The sequence below is a fragment of the Oryzias latipes genome, chromosome 12, assembly GCF_002234675.1.
Source record: "Oryzias latipes chromosome 12, ASM223467v1".
NCBI classification, from domain to species: domain Eukaryota; kingdom Metazoa; phylum Chordata; class Actinopteri; order Beloniformes; family Adrianichthyidae; genus Oryzias; species Oryzias latipes.
In genome coordinates, this window is record NC_019870.2 from 13938285 (window position 1) to 13953970 (window position 15686).

General features: G+C 37.6%; 1 protein-coding gene across 2 annotated transcripts in view; it reads right to left on the minus strand.

Annotated features, from left to right (window-relative positions):
• The window catches only part of LOC101163592 (leucine-rich repeat-containing protein 75B), a 32583-nt gene extending 19424 nt beyond the window's left edge, over positions 1–13159 (minus strand). For both annotated transcript variants that reach the window (XR_002874305.1, XM_004074932.4), the window contains exons 1-3: positions 12607–13159; positions 5845–5973; positions 1361–1473 (exon numbers count right to left, since the gene is read on the minus strand). Coding sequence is in view for 1 of the 2 variants with exons in the window: in XM_004074932.4 (XP_004074980.1) it covers positions 1361–1473; positions 5845–5973; positions 12607–12897 (533 nt within the window). In the remaining variant the exon portion in view is untranslated. The remainder of the gene's footprint in view (positions 1–1360; positions 1474–5844; positions 5974–12606) is intronic.
• Between the last annotated feature and the right edge of the window lie 2527 nt (positions 13160–15686).

Genomic DNA, 15686 nt, shown 5'->3' on the forward strand with positions numbered 1-15686 from the left:
TGTGTTGCAATCTATAAAGTGCAAAATTAAAAAAAGCTTTTTCTTTATTTTTTTCCCCCCTCAATAATCCTCTTTATGGTTGAAAGGAACAGAGCCTGTCCTGGCTGTTAATGGGATGGAGGTGGATTACATTCTGGACAGACAACCTGACATGACCACAAGCTCAGAGACAAACAGCAATGAACACTCACTCTGACAAATTACAGCACGCTTCTTTTCCACTTGAACCTACTTGGCTCAATGAAGGGGCAAAGATGGACAGTAAGTTTGTGCCTTTATGGGTAACTAGAAGGGAAAAACAGCCACAGCAGTTATTAGCAATTATTGGAACACGCTCAATAAGGCTGTTCAAGAGCTGAAAATTCAATGCTCATAGGCTTCAAACAGGAAGTTGCTCTGCTCAGCACAGCTCTAGTTTAGTTTTGCTTTTGCATGAGGGAAACTACCTGGCACCTGTTTCAAACATGCAGTATTGATCCTAAAGTACAATGTCAACAGACTGACGCTGATTGAGTTATAGTGCCATTACAAACATGTGGAATGAATGCTTTAATATTTTTGATAAGTTAGCATTTAGACAGTTAGCATAAGCTAAAATTAGCTTATGTTAATAGAGGGCAAACACCAACTTTTAACAGTGGTTTTTCTTACATCTTGGTTTGACACTGCTGTATAGTTTAAAAGATTTCCTGTAATTTAACCTATCCTAAATTCATCACCTACAGGTTGTGCTTTTTCTCCTCTCCTATCTTAAGTTAAAAAGCCTTGGAATGAGCAGCAGGTTAAGAATTCTTAAATTACTAAATTGCGATTGTGTTTTTTCTTGCTTACAAAGATCTCTATGGCAGTATGTAATATTTAAAACAATGTCAAGGTGAAAGGAGTTCAGTTAAGTGATGATTCAAGTGAATTATGGAAAAATACCAATAAAATTACCCAGATACCTAAAAACCGTGCAGAATAAGGGGAAAATATGCAACTCAAAATAAAAAAGTATAGTGCTTAGTGAAAAATTCATTTCTGGTTATCATAAATTTTAAATGTTAGCATAAGAGTCATCAACATTCTAGACTCATTGTATCTAAAAATGTCAAAGAAAATGTAAAATTTGCATTTGACATATACAAGAAAATGACATTTGCTGATTCAGCTTAAAAGCCAAGGATGCTCTCGGGGTACAGATCTCAAAGGGAGAAAGTTTTGCTGGATCAGGCTGAAAACTTTTTTGTTTCAGAATTTTAGGGCAACTCTGGGGAATTTTAAGAGGCACTGATGCATTTGGTCAGGAGGCATTTAGCACCCCTGGGACATTGCATTCTGAGGAGTGTTGGCATGGCTTCACACACTCACACACACCCACCAGGCCTGAGTCTTCCTCCTGGGCACGCCCTGTCTCTTCCACTTGGAGTGGGGAGACAAGTGATAAATCAGTTGGCGGCATATCTTGTTGGTGGACTTGAGCGAGTCAGCCTCCTGAAAACAGGAAATTTGATAAAGCCATCACTTAAACACAAAAACTGAAATTCAAGTTTTATAAAGGGATGGAAATAAATAATACAAGCAAGAATAAGGCTACATTTTCTACAGAAAATATCTACTTTTTCTCCTTTGCAATCACACTCTGATCATCTTTTGATCTATTGCAAAAGCATTCCAAGCGGTCTTTTTTATTACCATTATGCTGTTTTTAGCCAAAACAACAGACAAACCTCTGTTTTCTAGGGTATAGTTTTTGCAGTGTGGCAGTAATGAAATTGTGTTGAGGTGGGAACATTAGTGTGGAGTAAGCCTATGCTCATTTTCAATCAACTTTTTCGTTGTGCCTGAATACCTTCTGTGATGGCAGCATACCCTGCCACACCCACAAACAACATGGCGGTAACCTCCCTTCAGCATTGCACACTTTCTTTTTAATTTTATTATTTCAGATTCTCTATTCTTGAATAAATGCACACATTTCTTTGAGTTAAAATATACATTCATTATCTATTTTCAATAATTTCTAGCACATGGACACTTGTTTAGTTTACTTATTTTGGTTTGTTTAATTAATGTCACCTGTTTTTGAGTTGCCAGTGCTGAGGGGGCTACTGGTCGCTATGGGTGTGGCTGAGGTTCTGCTCCTGGAGCTGTGCTGTGAGGACTGGCAAAGGAGGAGCTCAAGTCTTCACAGCCTTTAAATACTCCAGTCAGGCAATTAGGAAGGCACCATCTACTGAAGCCTCCAGGGGAGAAACCAATGGACTTATTTAATGTTTATTTGCTTTGCTTCTGTTGGTCATTATTCATTTTGTTCAGTTTTTGATTTTTTTCTCTTCCACTAGGAGACCAAGTTTTGTGTTTAGTCTTGTCTTTATAGTCTTTGTTAAATGTTTGTGTAGTCATGTTAGTTCCCCCCCATGTTTCTCAAGTGGTATGATCAGCCACTATATATGTTCCCCTGTTCTGTCTTTGGTTAGGTCAGTTTGTTTCTGTTACTTGGTCTGTTCAGTTGGTTAAGTTAAAGGTTTTGCCTGAGTTAATTATGTTTCTGTTGACCTCTTTTAAGGGCCCAGTTTGTTCATCTTTTTACATTTTTTGAGAAAAATTAAAACTTTCATTTTTGATAAACTTCTGTTGTCCTCATTGGCCGCTCGATCACTCACACCTTCACTACTCACTACGTAGTGTGTATATGGTGCATTTGCCATTTTTTAGTGCTGTAAGGATCTACAATTCCAAAACGGAATGCCCTAAATATTTCTCAGAAGTGTCTGTGAAATGCCACAGTGCATCAATGCTCACTAGATAAATAAATATATTATAGACCACAATGAATTGTGTGTGTGAACAATTTATTATGGAAAAAATGTATTTAATTAATTTTTTTAAACAAATCGTCCAGGTTTTCACCATCAGAACACAATAGATTCATAAATAGTTTTCATAAAATGTGTGTATTTATTATTATTATTATCATAACGTTTTTACAAAAAATCTGTGACATCATATATGCCATGAAAAAAAAAAGTAGCATTGTGTCCGAATTGGTTTTAAAATCCAAGGAACTAAATAGTGCCGTGCTGAATAGTTTTTAGTGGTTAGGTAGTGGGGAGGGACTTCTGACATTAGCTTTGTTTACACTCTCCTGCTAGTTTACAGTCCACCTCAACCTAGCATTAGCAGTGTAAAAAAAATGGTGGAGCTGTCCAGTTTTACAGTCCTGAGCCAAATGCCTGTTTGGTTGGATTCATCAGCATAAAGCGGAGGAGAGAGGTTGTGGCTGGCTCATTATAGTTTGTACGGAACAACTGCAAGCTTTTTCAAACAGAGTTTTTTTTTAATCTGCTCCTGATTTGCCACCATTTGAATAAAGAAATACTTAAAAAGGAGAGAAATGCTACAACAACATGTTAAAAACAGCGAAAATACAATTTTCATTGGAGTGGGTCTTTAAACCCTTGTTGTTGTTTTTTTATCCTTCGTGCCTTCTGTCCACCTTCTTGCCTTTATTTTAGTCCCACACTTCAAAAAGACTTAAAACGGCATGGGTTGCACTGAGCAAGGCTAAATCTAATTAATGGGACAACACAACAACAAGAAAGAGAGAATGTGGTGAAAGAAAAAGCAGAGTCAATTTAGCCTTAGGCGATTAACCATCCTTTCTGCCAGTTCTTCTTGTGTGTGACAAAACAGACGGGCCTTGTGCTTCTAAAACATTCGCCTCTGCTGTTTCAGAGTCTGGGCATGATTTACAGTAGCTAAAGCTTATTTGTGACGTTGAAAGTGCTCAGGATGTGTGATCTGCACGGATCAACATTGCCTTCCATAACCATAGGACATTAATCATGGCGTCTCAATCGAAGTGCATCCAAGCGTGTGAACTGAATTAACTATTTAGGATGATAATTGAAGGTTTTGAACTTTCACAAATGATGTTTGTTTTACTTCACGATGTGCCCTTGAAGTTTCATCTGAATAAAGACAAAAGGAGGCCACTGAAGCAGCTGCCTGGGCCTTAATCCAGCACATAGCCTCTCAGCATCCCTGTCACGTTTAGCACAGTATCTCGCCATGAGTCGACAGCTAGTCAGGAGCACATTGCTGCCAGCTCCTTACTTTCTGTTCTTAAGTCCCGGGCTTTCCTCACTAAAGCAGAAAGAGACGGGATTAGAGTTTCTTACAGGTGATTTAGTCTGGACATGATTGCAGAAAATCGCAGTGTCCCTATTTTTAGGGCTTTCTCAACTTTTTCCTGAAAAGATAACTACTTGCTTTTAAACATCTTTTTATAGCTGCTTTTACAGGCTGTCTAATGCCATTGCTCATATACTTGAGTCTGAAATGTTGGAAATTAAAGTGACTGTTTTATACACTCTAATGGATGTGACTCGGCTCATTTCAAGTCTTGACAAAACACTTTATTCATCTGACCTCATGAATTTTAACTTGATATTAGGATATTATGAAAAACTTTGTTTAGTGTGAAGGTCTGACATTGACATTTTCTATTTTACAAGATATAGGTAAGGCCTATTGCTTGGTCTTTCACATGTGTTTTCTCTAAGTTATCAACAGATATTTTCTATTCAGTCAGAATTTAAGTCCACAGTTTTTTATTATTCATTGATAAATCCTTTGTAATTTTTTGTTTTTAAATAAATTTTGTAATATTTTTATTAAAATCAAGTTTTTAAAGACCCTCTCTAATGAAAACAATTATATTTGGTGTTTTTAACATGTTTTTGTGTCATTTTTGCTGATGATGGAGAGCATATATTAAGAAAATTCAGCTCAAAACGAAAAATTTCTTAGCATTTCTTTATTCAAATTGTTGTGAATCAGAAGCAGATGAAAAAACATAGTTTGAATTTAAGAAATTCTTACGTAGAAAATATGTCGTGTGGGCCACAAGCTCCCTGCTCTGCTCCATCCATGTACGTCTTTGTTTTCCTTGTCTGAGCTGGCATCTGTCTCAAAACTGTACAGCTAAACAGCTCCAATATTGATCACCGTTTTATTTTGCACCTCTAATTTTAGATTGGGGGTGTGAAGGGCTGAAAGTTGGCAGGAAACCGTGTAAACAGAGAGCTCTCAGCAACGGGAAGGGGAGGGGGGGGATTGCTCCATGCCAACAGTCCCGTCCATAAATCAGTCATGAATTTCTAATGAACTACTGCCCACTTGAGAGAAACTATATCCTAGAAAATGTCACAGGTTTTTTGATTTTGGCTAAAAACGGCATAATCGTAATTAATACACCACCGGGAACGCTTTGAAAATGGACGAGAAACTGATCGGACTGGGACTTTGGTTTCCCCAAAGTAACCCTGGCTAATATTCCAAGGATAGCTAAATTGTTTGTAAGAGATGACATCTGTCAACAAACACACAAATCGGTTATCTATCAGCCACATGCCAAAATCCCCACAGGGCTGCTATTGTGGTTGGTGCCAAATCTAGGCTGACCCAGCCTAGATCTGCATTTATTGTGGTCACTAACTTTACTGACCAAATCGCAAAGGCCTCTGGACTCATGCCCATTCTCTTTAATGCAGGGAAACCAAATGTACCAAACATCCAAAGCTAGGGAACAGATGTCTGGGAAAACCCAAACTTCAGGTTCTTCTTTGAACAATTATTTGATGTTAATCTAGCAGACTTTTGTGTGTAACTTAGGAAAAAAAGCATATTCAAATTTTTTCTTAAGGTTTTTTTTATCTGAAAACCTGCTTTCTATGCGTGAGTAAAAAAAAATTATAAAAGAAAACACAACAAATAAAAATAAACATGAAATCTCTTCCAGGCTCTGAATGGAGAACTGCTTTCTTTTTATTCTATTCAAATATCACAATCAAAACACACCTTTTTTGGACATTGCAGGTCTCGAGCAAGACGAACCAGCAGCTCATGAGAAATGGGGTCCACCAGGTTAAGAAAAGCAGCATTTTTGTACAGAATGTCATTGAGTGACGACCCCTGTAGTCCCAGATCCTGAAGGAAGAAAAAAAAAAGAAAGAAAATAGCAAACTGAACATTGCCCTATCTGCATAACAATCTACATTTCCTCAAATGCGTTTAATGGATTTTTCCATGAAAATAGATTGGAAATAGATTAGAAGCTTTCTTCATTATCCCCTGTCATCTTATGCTGTTGAGCTGAAGCTGATCAGAGGTTCCCTTTAGAGCTACAATGGTAAGCATCTGATACAGTTTATTATACAGATTTTTTATAAAACTTAGTTTTGTTTAAGGAGCTCATAATGCAATATAGTTAGTGGGTGAACTATTACACTTTCACTCTGGTGAGGACAATTACAGGCTAGTTTCTGTGATCGTATTAGCAGTTTTTACTTATTTCTATTAGAAAAAAATGAGTTCTTGATGCAGTTCATGTCTTATGGTTCTGTCAATAAGGATGATGTGAGTGGAAATGTTTTATCGAACCGGGACACATCCTTAGAGAGTGGTGATACTTAGATTATCTTTAGAGGATTTTCTTTTGCACCTAAAATGTAAACAAAACATTCTGACCATAACATTGGTAACATCATCATCAGTGTTTAGGAAGCTTGTCTTCAGCTGATATATTATTGTCGTTTTAGGGTTGACGTGTAAACACAAGGGAAAGAAAGTTCAAGATAATCTCCATTTTCCACCTCCATGCCTCTGCTATTGTGCACGTTTCCATTATCAAGATCACTGGTTTTACTGTAAAAAAAGAACAAAAAACTTTCATTCAGTGGAATATCTTCCGCTTGTTTTGCGATGCAACTTTAGAGGCAGTGAAGCTGCTGAATAAAATGCCTGTTTCCGCTGTATAAAACTGAAAGGCTTTTCAAATAGCAGGCTGGAGGCTGCAGCTGTGTATAAAATTCTCTATAAGCGCTGACAGCCATAACGCTCTCAGGCACAGAAGAGGCAAAGAGGAAAACTCCCATCAGCATTTTCTCCTTCTTCAGCTTTGAGATGATTTATTACAGCGGAGATCTGTGGGATTCCCTTATGCTTGGCTGTTCTTCACGCTATCACAAACCGGGTGTCCAAAGGCAGGGATGGATGTTAAAGAGGTCGTTGTTTTTGCCAGGTGCAGAATTCAATACAACAGATTTTTTTTCCCCCAGACATTTTTTGTAGAGGATTCACAAAAAAAGGAAGCACTTGTAATAAATTGCATGACGATCTGATTCCATGACTTAACTCTGCTGATTCCTCATTGTAAAGGAAGAAAGCTCTTTCAATGTTTGTCACTTCCAGGATGCCTGTGAGCCTTCGGGTCCCCTGACAAATGTCCTCGTTAAAGCTGCATATCTAATCCGACATCGGCTTTGTCACAAAACATCTGAATAAGACGATGAGTTCAAAATGCAGAACATCCTCCCACACATGCAGTTCATTAGAATCCAGTTACATAGAACACACAAAGGCAAGTCATACAGTTGCCAGTTTTGGTCTGTCAAATAGGGCATCCAGCATCCTCTTCTGTTTCTTGGCACTTGGCAAAAAAGCTAGGGTTAGAATACCAAAGTGCATATGTGTTTTTTCCTTATCAAGGAAAAGTGAGCTGCTGGAAACAGTTAAGTGCGGAGTAAAAGCTTGTCTCTGCTTTAATAGTTAACAGTCTATCCATTTCTATTAAAACAATCTTTCATCATTGTTATTGTTTGAGTGTTTTTTTACGGAAGGGCTGTGCAACCTAAAGCCATATGTGGACCATCAAACTATTTAATCTGGCACGCCAAATCGGAATAAATCACAATTAGAACCCTTATTGATAATTTCAAATTCCCTGTAACTCTGATGTCTCCACATATGTGGCGTACTGCAAATACATTGACCTTTGTAGCAGAAAGTTGTTCCGCATTCGTGTGGTGTGGGAAGATTTGTTGTTTTCTCTGATGTTCCTGTGTTTTCCGAGATGGACATTCATTTTTCCGGTGATTCCAACACGTGTTGAAATTCTCCAAGTTTGCATTTTTCCCTAAAGAACATCAACCCATTGGTGCAACTGAAATAAAAATGACAACAAAAGTCACAGGTCCGCCCTTTTGTCAAATTTTAGAACCCTTTGTGGTTCATGAGTCAAAAAATGTGCCCAAACCCTGATTAAGGGTGTCAATGGGTGAAGATGCACTGACTGGACATCTTTAGCCTTAAAACACACTGACACCATGTGTCGTTTTGAGGTTGACTGAGTAGGACAGATTTATTATGGGACCTTTTATTAACATTTGTCATACAGGCAGTGTTTAATGTCAGAGGTCATGTCTGCACGCAGTAGTCTAATGCTGTTTAAATTAGCTGGAAATTACCCTTGGCCTTTTTCAAACTTTGAGAGCTTTCAGAGTTTGGTATGTTTGGCAACTGTGAAAGCTCATCTGAACTCTGGTGTGAAGCAAAGACACAAACACTTGTTTACCTGAAAAATAACGCTGCAAGAAGACTCACTACAGTGTGATTGTAAACACATTTCCGAACAGACCAAAAGTGATCCAAAAACATTAACACTCGCAATTTAAATCCACATAAATGAGAAGATGCTAATCACCTGCAGGAGAATTAGGCTGAATCCAAATCGCATTCCTAGCCCTCTGGCTCCTCTCTAATGCTTAAATTCTAGGGGCATTTGAAGCTTTAGTGGAGTCCGATAGTGTTTTTTAAGGCGCAGGCGTTACGACTTAGGGATGACTATCCCTTTGCAGTTATGGTGATTAGTGTTGCGCTTACTCCTAAAGGTAAGTATTGACTTTTTGTTTTTGCATGATTTTGGAAAGTTATAAAACCGAAAATGTTACGTATTTCCGAGCGCTGGCAGCTAACGTAGATGACTGCGACTTATTGATGCCATCATCGAGCGGTAGTAACTTCCGAATTTGAAGACACTATTTTTTTCATATCTCTCCACTTGGAAGGGATAAATGTAGGGATGGGGAGAAGCCGTAGGGGTAGGGAAGCAATTTAGATGCAACCTTATGGGGTGAGCTAGCTTTCTTCAGTGCTATTTTTTGTCAAGCAGATTTTGCTACTGGATCAGGTTTTATCCACTCCCATATCTTTCAGATAAAAAAATAAAACAAAAATAAAAAAAGAAGTCCAATTGGTTCATGTTTCCCAGGCTAGATATCTGAATTTACCGGACTTTACATGTGATCGCCAACTGGGTTGGATGTTTTTTTTTTCTTTCTACTCATTTGAGCTTTTGTATGCTTATCACTGCACTTATGTACATTAAACAAAACAAAAAAAAAAGCCCATATTAGGTTGTTTTGTTAAATGGTTTAATTTATAAGAAACATACCCATGTTGTCTCATAAATCATTCACTTTATTCTAAACGTGGTAGGTCTACAATATCAGTGCAAATCATTGGACCTTCATCATTTCTACAGAATTGCCAGAAAATTTGAAATTTAAGAAGTTGTGACATCACTGACATTGAAGGTCATGTTTGACGGCAAATAAACATTTACTCTTCTGTAGGACAGAGCATTTTCCTTCACTTTTTAATTGAAGACTTACAGAGAGACGATGACTTAATCAGAGTTCAGATTGGCCTGTGATATGTAAGGCTGAGGATCTAAGAGTTAAAAAGGTGCTCGTGTAACCCTTGTGTAACCCTTTAACATTGGGAGTTGGGTCATCTAGACCACACAAGAGAGTGCGCTGAACATTTTTTCTTCAATGATTTGTGATCTTCACTGGTGTCCACGGATTACATGAAATCCTCTCCACCTTTATTCACCTATGTCATGGTAGGGAGTGTAAATGACCCATTTTAATTGTATTCTTATTACCGGTATTGTTTAACATTTCCTTTGATTGAAGATGCTTTTAATTTCTAAAGAAGTATGCTGAAGATGTAAAAGAACATGATAAAAAAAAGTATTATTGTTTGTAATGTGTATTTTGTTTTGAGGACTTTTATTGTGAAGGTCCCACCTACTCCCATTTTTTCTGTGAAATCCCTGTGTCAGTTCAACAGAAACAAAAAAAAATGGTTAACAGCTGATACTACGGCAACAAAGGAAACAGACAAATGACAGACGGATTACTGTCTAAAGCTATAATTTGTTTTTGGCATCTAGCTGGAAGGCGAACAGGTATGATTTTTGGTTATGTGTACTCTGTATACATTTTGTGATTATTTTCAATTTGTTTTATGTAAAATAACAAAAAATGTTTCTGTTTGAAGTTATTCAACAATCTAACGCTACTAGTTGAGGTAAAGAATGATTGTAAATCAAAAAGGAATTATTGTAAATTTGTTGGTTTGCTTTTCTTCAGCTCTTACGGTGTGACTATGACTGTGGAGTAAATAAATGGGTTGGAATACCCCATAATAGTCCATTAGTTACTATCATTGAGTCCATCGTCTGAATCAAGTCCGGCTGGAATGCTACAGGGAGAACACGTCAATGTAAGGGTGGGGTCATAAGATAGCACAAAGGTTAAGTGGTCACTTTCTGTTTTGCCTGTGGTAACTTCTTCATGCTTCAAATCAAAGTGTTTTTTATAAACATTTTAGTTTTACATGGGTCTACCTTTTTCAACAAACTCTGCCCAAAGTATAGCCTAAGATCCCTGTTTTTATTGCAACCTGTTACTTCTGCAAAACAAAAAGTGCAGAATCAATATTTCAAGATCCTGATGATCAGAGAAAGTTAAATCACAAGTGTTGGATGTTTTATTTTACTTTCAGTCTTAATAGTGTCTAAAATGTTAAACTACCACCAACAAGGAGAGTTCTGTATAATTAAATTTTTATAATTCTTTTTTTTTATTTAGGTTGTACTTGTTTTTTGGCATATGCACAGAGGCAACTAAAGACAAGACTGTGCAATTGAAAGCTATTTGTAACGACTAACATCAGTAAAGAAATGTCAAAAGAAGTGAAAGCTGCGCCATGACGTTATTCTTTTTATGTGTTCCACAAAATACCAAATTACATTCTAACATCACATCAAAAAGAGAAGTATTTTAAAAACATTTTGACAATGTTAATGACAAACGGCTCTTTTATACTATATTAAAATGTCTAAAATCGCAGTAAGTTCACCTTCCTCAGTTGGAACTGAGAAGAGTTCATCATCAACCAGAGCTGCTAATCAGATATTTTTTTTGTGGATTGATAAAAGGTATAGGTTTGACCTCCTTTGTAAAAGCAGGCGTTCTGTTTTGAAGGATTTTTATGATGAAGTTACAGCACGTGGTTATTATTAAATACCCGTCTTTTGAAATAATATGTATGGTTAAAGAAAAAAAAGGAAGGCATATAAATCAATCATTTCAGGGTAATTACCCCAACATCATTCCATCCCTCAAGGGAAAAGCTGCCTTACTGTTGGACCACAGCAAAAGGAGATCTGCTGCCACTTTCTTTTTTTTTTTTCTTTCTTAATACCGTCTTGAAGTATTATTAGTCAGACTCTTGGCTTCAGCCCCGACAACATAGCTGTGCTCTGGCTTCCCCTCAGTGCGGGATGGAGGGCGAAGCTGTGCTTTGTGAGCAGTTGCCATATTCAATACCGACAAGTGTACATGTTGATCTCCGAATAAACGCATTTATTTATTTATGGAAGATTTGACAGGACTGCTTTAATAAACATGAACCCTATGAAGTCTTAAAGAAGGCATGAGTCACATCCCATTTTGCATAAACTGCATTTTGTAAATGAAGACAAAAAATTCATCATTATGCACGTTTATTGATGTTCATGAGGAAAGGGAAGAATGAGTCCTGCAATTCTGCTTTCCATTCCTTTTTTTCTTATTCTCCCTGAGTGTAACATTTGCATTGATTTCCTGCTTTAATCTGCATATATCTTTGCGATTTATTCATGGTCACCATACAGGTGGGCAGGGAGTTTTTATTTCATGACAGGGGTCTGTCTCTTGATCAAAATTACTTTTGTCTGCACTCCAAACAGCTTTCCTTTGATCGGCTTCCAGGAGGTGAAGAGCTCAAGCTGGGCTTTATAACGAAACATCTAGAACTTTGTTTCTCTAGTTTAGATGAAGCCACACAAAGTGAAGATGTGTGGAAGCAAAAAAAGCAACAAAAAAAAGAAGGTAAAGACAGAAAAATTGGTTCCGTTTTACTATCCAGAAAAAACAGATTTTGTATTTTTTAATCAAGGTTTTATCAGCCAAGCTTTTCGACAAAAATAACCTTTTAAACAAACTTTTTTTTTACTTTTCGATTTAAAAACCTGTTAAATGAGCTTACCGTGTCAGCATTATAACACAATGACTTTACTGTGCAAAGTCTAACTTTTATAAGCTGAGGACGAGTAAATGATTGAAAGAATTTATTTGTAAAAAATATCTACAGCATACCTGAGCATTATGGCTTTGGCTTGTTTATGTCATCCAATGATTGTGGAGCATTAAGTTTTAATGAGTTAATAAATATCTACTACGCATTTGGGTGTAGCTATACAGGAAAATTTAATATTTAATCAAGCTGAAAACCCATTTGTGATTATATCATTTAAATAAAAATAAAAAAAAACAACTGTTATTTGGTGTTTCTTTAAATCTAATTGGTGAACTTCTTTTTTAAATAAAGTTGGAAAAACGGTGCACACTTTCCCATCAACGAGGTGTTTTTTTGTTTGTTTTATTTTACCTTTCTCAGCAGTTTCAGCACTTCCCCCGCTTGCTCCATCTTTTGCTCCCTGAGCAGCCTCTGGATTTCTCGGACCCAAGCCACCCGTCTGACATACGGGCTCTGGTTGGCTTTGCGCAGCATCCCCGGCAGCTTGTCGGAGCGGATCATGAGGGAAGTAAACATGAAGTCTCCGCCGGTCCTGCCGGCGCTCCTCTCGTTCTCCCTCGGAAGATCATTCCTTTGGCGTCTCCTTTGGGTCAGTTTACTCTCCAAATCAAGACTTCTCTGCCGAGTTAACTTAGAGCCCATCACTCCAGGGAGGATGCGTCGCGGGTGAAGGTGGTGGAGAGGAGGAGAGGTTTACGGCACGCATCCAAAGCATCACACTCAGCCCGCATCCAGGTGCGTCCACGGACGTGAAAGTGGGGCTAAAAGTTTTGGAGACAAAACGAAGACGAAGCATCAGCCTGGGAGAGTCTGTCTGACGCGCCCTGCCCTCATCCGCGCGCGCTCTGTCGGAGTCTGTGGCATCCTTTGCCTCCACTCCGAGCTGGTCCTGCTCTCAGCCAATCAGATCGCGATCTGCCTCACAGACTGAGAGTCATGCTGGAAACGGTACCCTGACCTGACTCTACACCAGACAGACAGACCTATACCTGAATAGGAAAAACTTGTTATAAACTCTCACAGCATAAATCAGTCGTAAAACACGCAAAACCCTGAAAATGCAAGAGAGAAAAGAATAGCATTAACAATCCCTACAAACTTTTAAATTAGATTACTAATAGTGATTTTCTTATAAATGTAAAAATTTCCAAAAGCATTTCAAAATCCCAATATTTCATCTGAATGATTAAAATAATACAACTTATGAAGTGCAACCTAAAAACTAAGCAGTCGAATTTAGTTGCTTGAATCAATTGTTGATTTAGAAATTGCATTTAGTAATCTTCATATTATTTTGCAGTTTTATTATGATCATCAAACAGCTTTATTTGTATTTCAAAGACACACCTAGTTCTCCTGTACTATATGGGTCTCTTAAAAATATTCAACAAAAAAAGGTTATCTGTCTTCTGTGTCATGAAACTAAAATAAAATAAAAACAACAAATTGCTTTTGAAACCGTACGACTGGATTGCGCCAATATATGGCAACGGTTCCGTCTACAACTCAAAGGTGAATTTCTAATGAACCCCTGCCGCACTGCAGAAACTGTGTCCTAAACGACACAGGTTTTTTGATTTTGGCTATAGCATAATCATAACTAAAAGACCTCTCGTAACAATTTTAAAATAGATCAAAAGATGATCTGAGTGGGACTTCAGCTTGTTTGATTTTGACTCCTGGTAGAACAGAAAACCAAATAAAAATTGAAGAGCACCACAAAATCCACCAAGCCAAACATGACTGAAAGCCTGTGTTCAGAGATGTCACATCCAGCCAAGATGGAGATGATCACACAGCTGAAGAACTAAATTTAAATTCACCCAAAGCCACCCAAACCAGGCGGTCAGCTGCAATTAAATCTGGTTAGAAGTGTAGTCAGCTGTCACTGTTTATAACAGAGGGGGAATAATGCCTGAACTGCCAAAAGTGACAAAAAGGGTCTCTCAGCAGGGGAGAACAATGCATGAACATGATGCATTGTTCTCCTGTTTTTCCATGCGGTTGGCATAAAAGACATTTTTTGTAAATGCCATAACTTCCTTTCATCATGTTTTTTTTTATCAAATGATGAAATGTTAACATTATTTTTAGCTTTGTGATGAAAAAGATGACTCTTAGATGAAGTTTCACATGCTTCTTAATCTACATGAAGTTTTTACAGCTCATTTTACTCATCAGCATGACAAACTGTTGTCCTGTTCTGTTTTCAGTTAGAGATAATCATCAGTATAGTTTGTTGTTGCTCCATGTGAGATAAAGTTCAGTTCAATTCAATTCAATTCTGCAGGGATCGGTGCACACGTTTATTTATACGTTTTTTTCTTGCCGTGATGATCTCAGAAACCTAAAGCTGCATGAAATCCTGACATAACCTGAAACTCATTGAACAGAGTAAGTTGGAATTTAGCAGAAGCTCGGAGCTTGCAACCCTCTTACATCACCAAGAGGAGACAACCCACTAAGTTGTGAGAGAACTCCTTGCATTACAAAGTAATGGAGAGGTCCCACATCCCATTCAAGTTAGATTTGTCATAGTGACTCTTTGCGCCTGTCAGAGTTATTTTTATTTTTCTAAAGTAGAAATTTTTTTGTTTTTTTGTTTAGGGATGTACGGAGAGCGAATCTCCTCCTTTGCTGTGAGTCTTTTGTGCCTCCAGCGTTGCGTTTCTGCTTTGACAGCATCCCAGTTGCTGCCTTCAGCAAGAGAGAGCTGTTCTTTCAGATTCTGCTTTTTTTTTTTTAGTACTTTCAGTCTGTCTTGTAAAACTGATTAGGGATGAATCAGGAGAAACCTGCACAGACTGATAGTAAAGATGATTCTGTTTATTTGAACGGGACAAAGACACAAGTTTACCAGCTGCTATGTGTTTTGGATTTTATCTAAGAGCCTAATGTCTAATGCTAGTGATTTCTAGATTCTGTTTCAGGTTGTTTTTGCAAAATGTCCAAAAATCTGCTGTCATTGCCTCTTTTTTAAACCCCCTGAAGGAAACTTGATGTTTGCTTTATGAGACATTTAGAACACTTTCAAATCAGAAGAAATCACCAAAAAAGTTGCTCAATTTCTCTGTGCTCTGCTCTTTAATCTTTTCTTTCAAAACTGGATTTGTGGTGTGTTACTTTACTAATGCGACAAAGTGTTTCCGCACCTGTCTCCAGCGACTAAGAAGAGTTCAACTTCCAGATTCTTTGCACCTTGGTTGCAGATACGCATGTGTGAGATTTAGCAGATTTTTTGTGAGTGAATTTTATATAAAACATCAAAAGAATAAAGAGAAAAACACTATTTGAATTAGTCATCAATATTATAACAGATCCGGCAACACTTTTGCTTGTGAGCTGATGCACATTTTTGATGGAAAAACCAGGAAAGTGTCTCATTCACATCAGTCTATACAGTTTTCACCATCAGAATGACAAAGGTAACG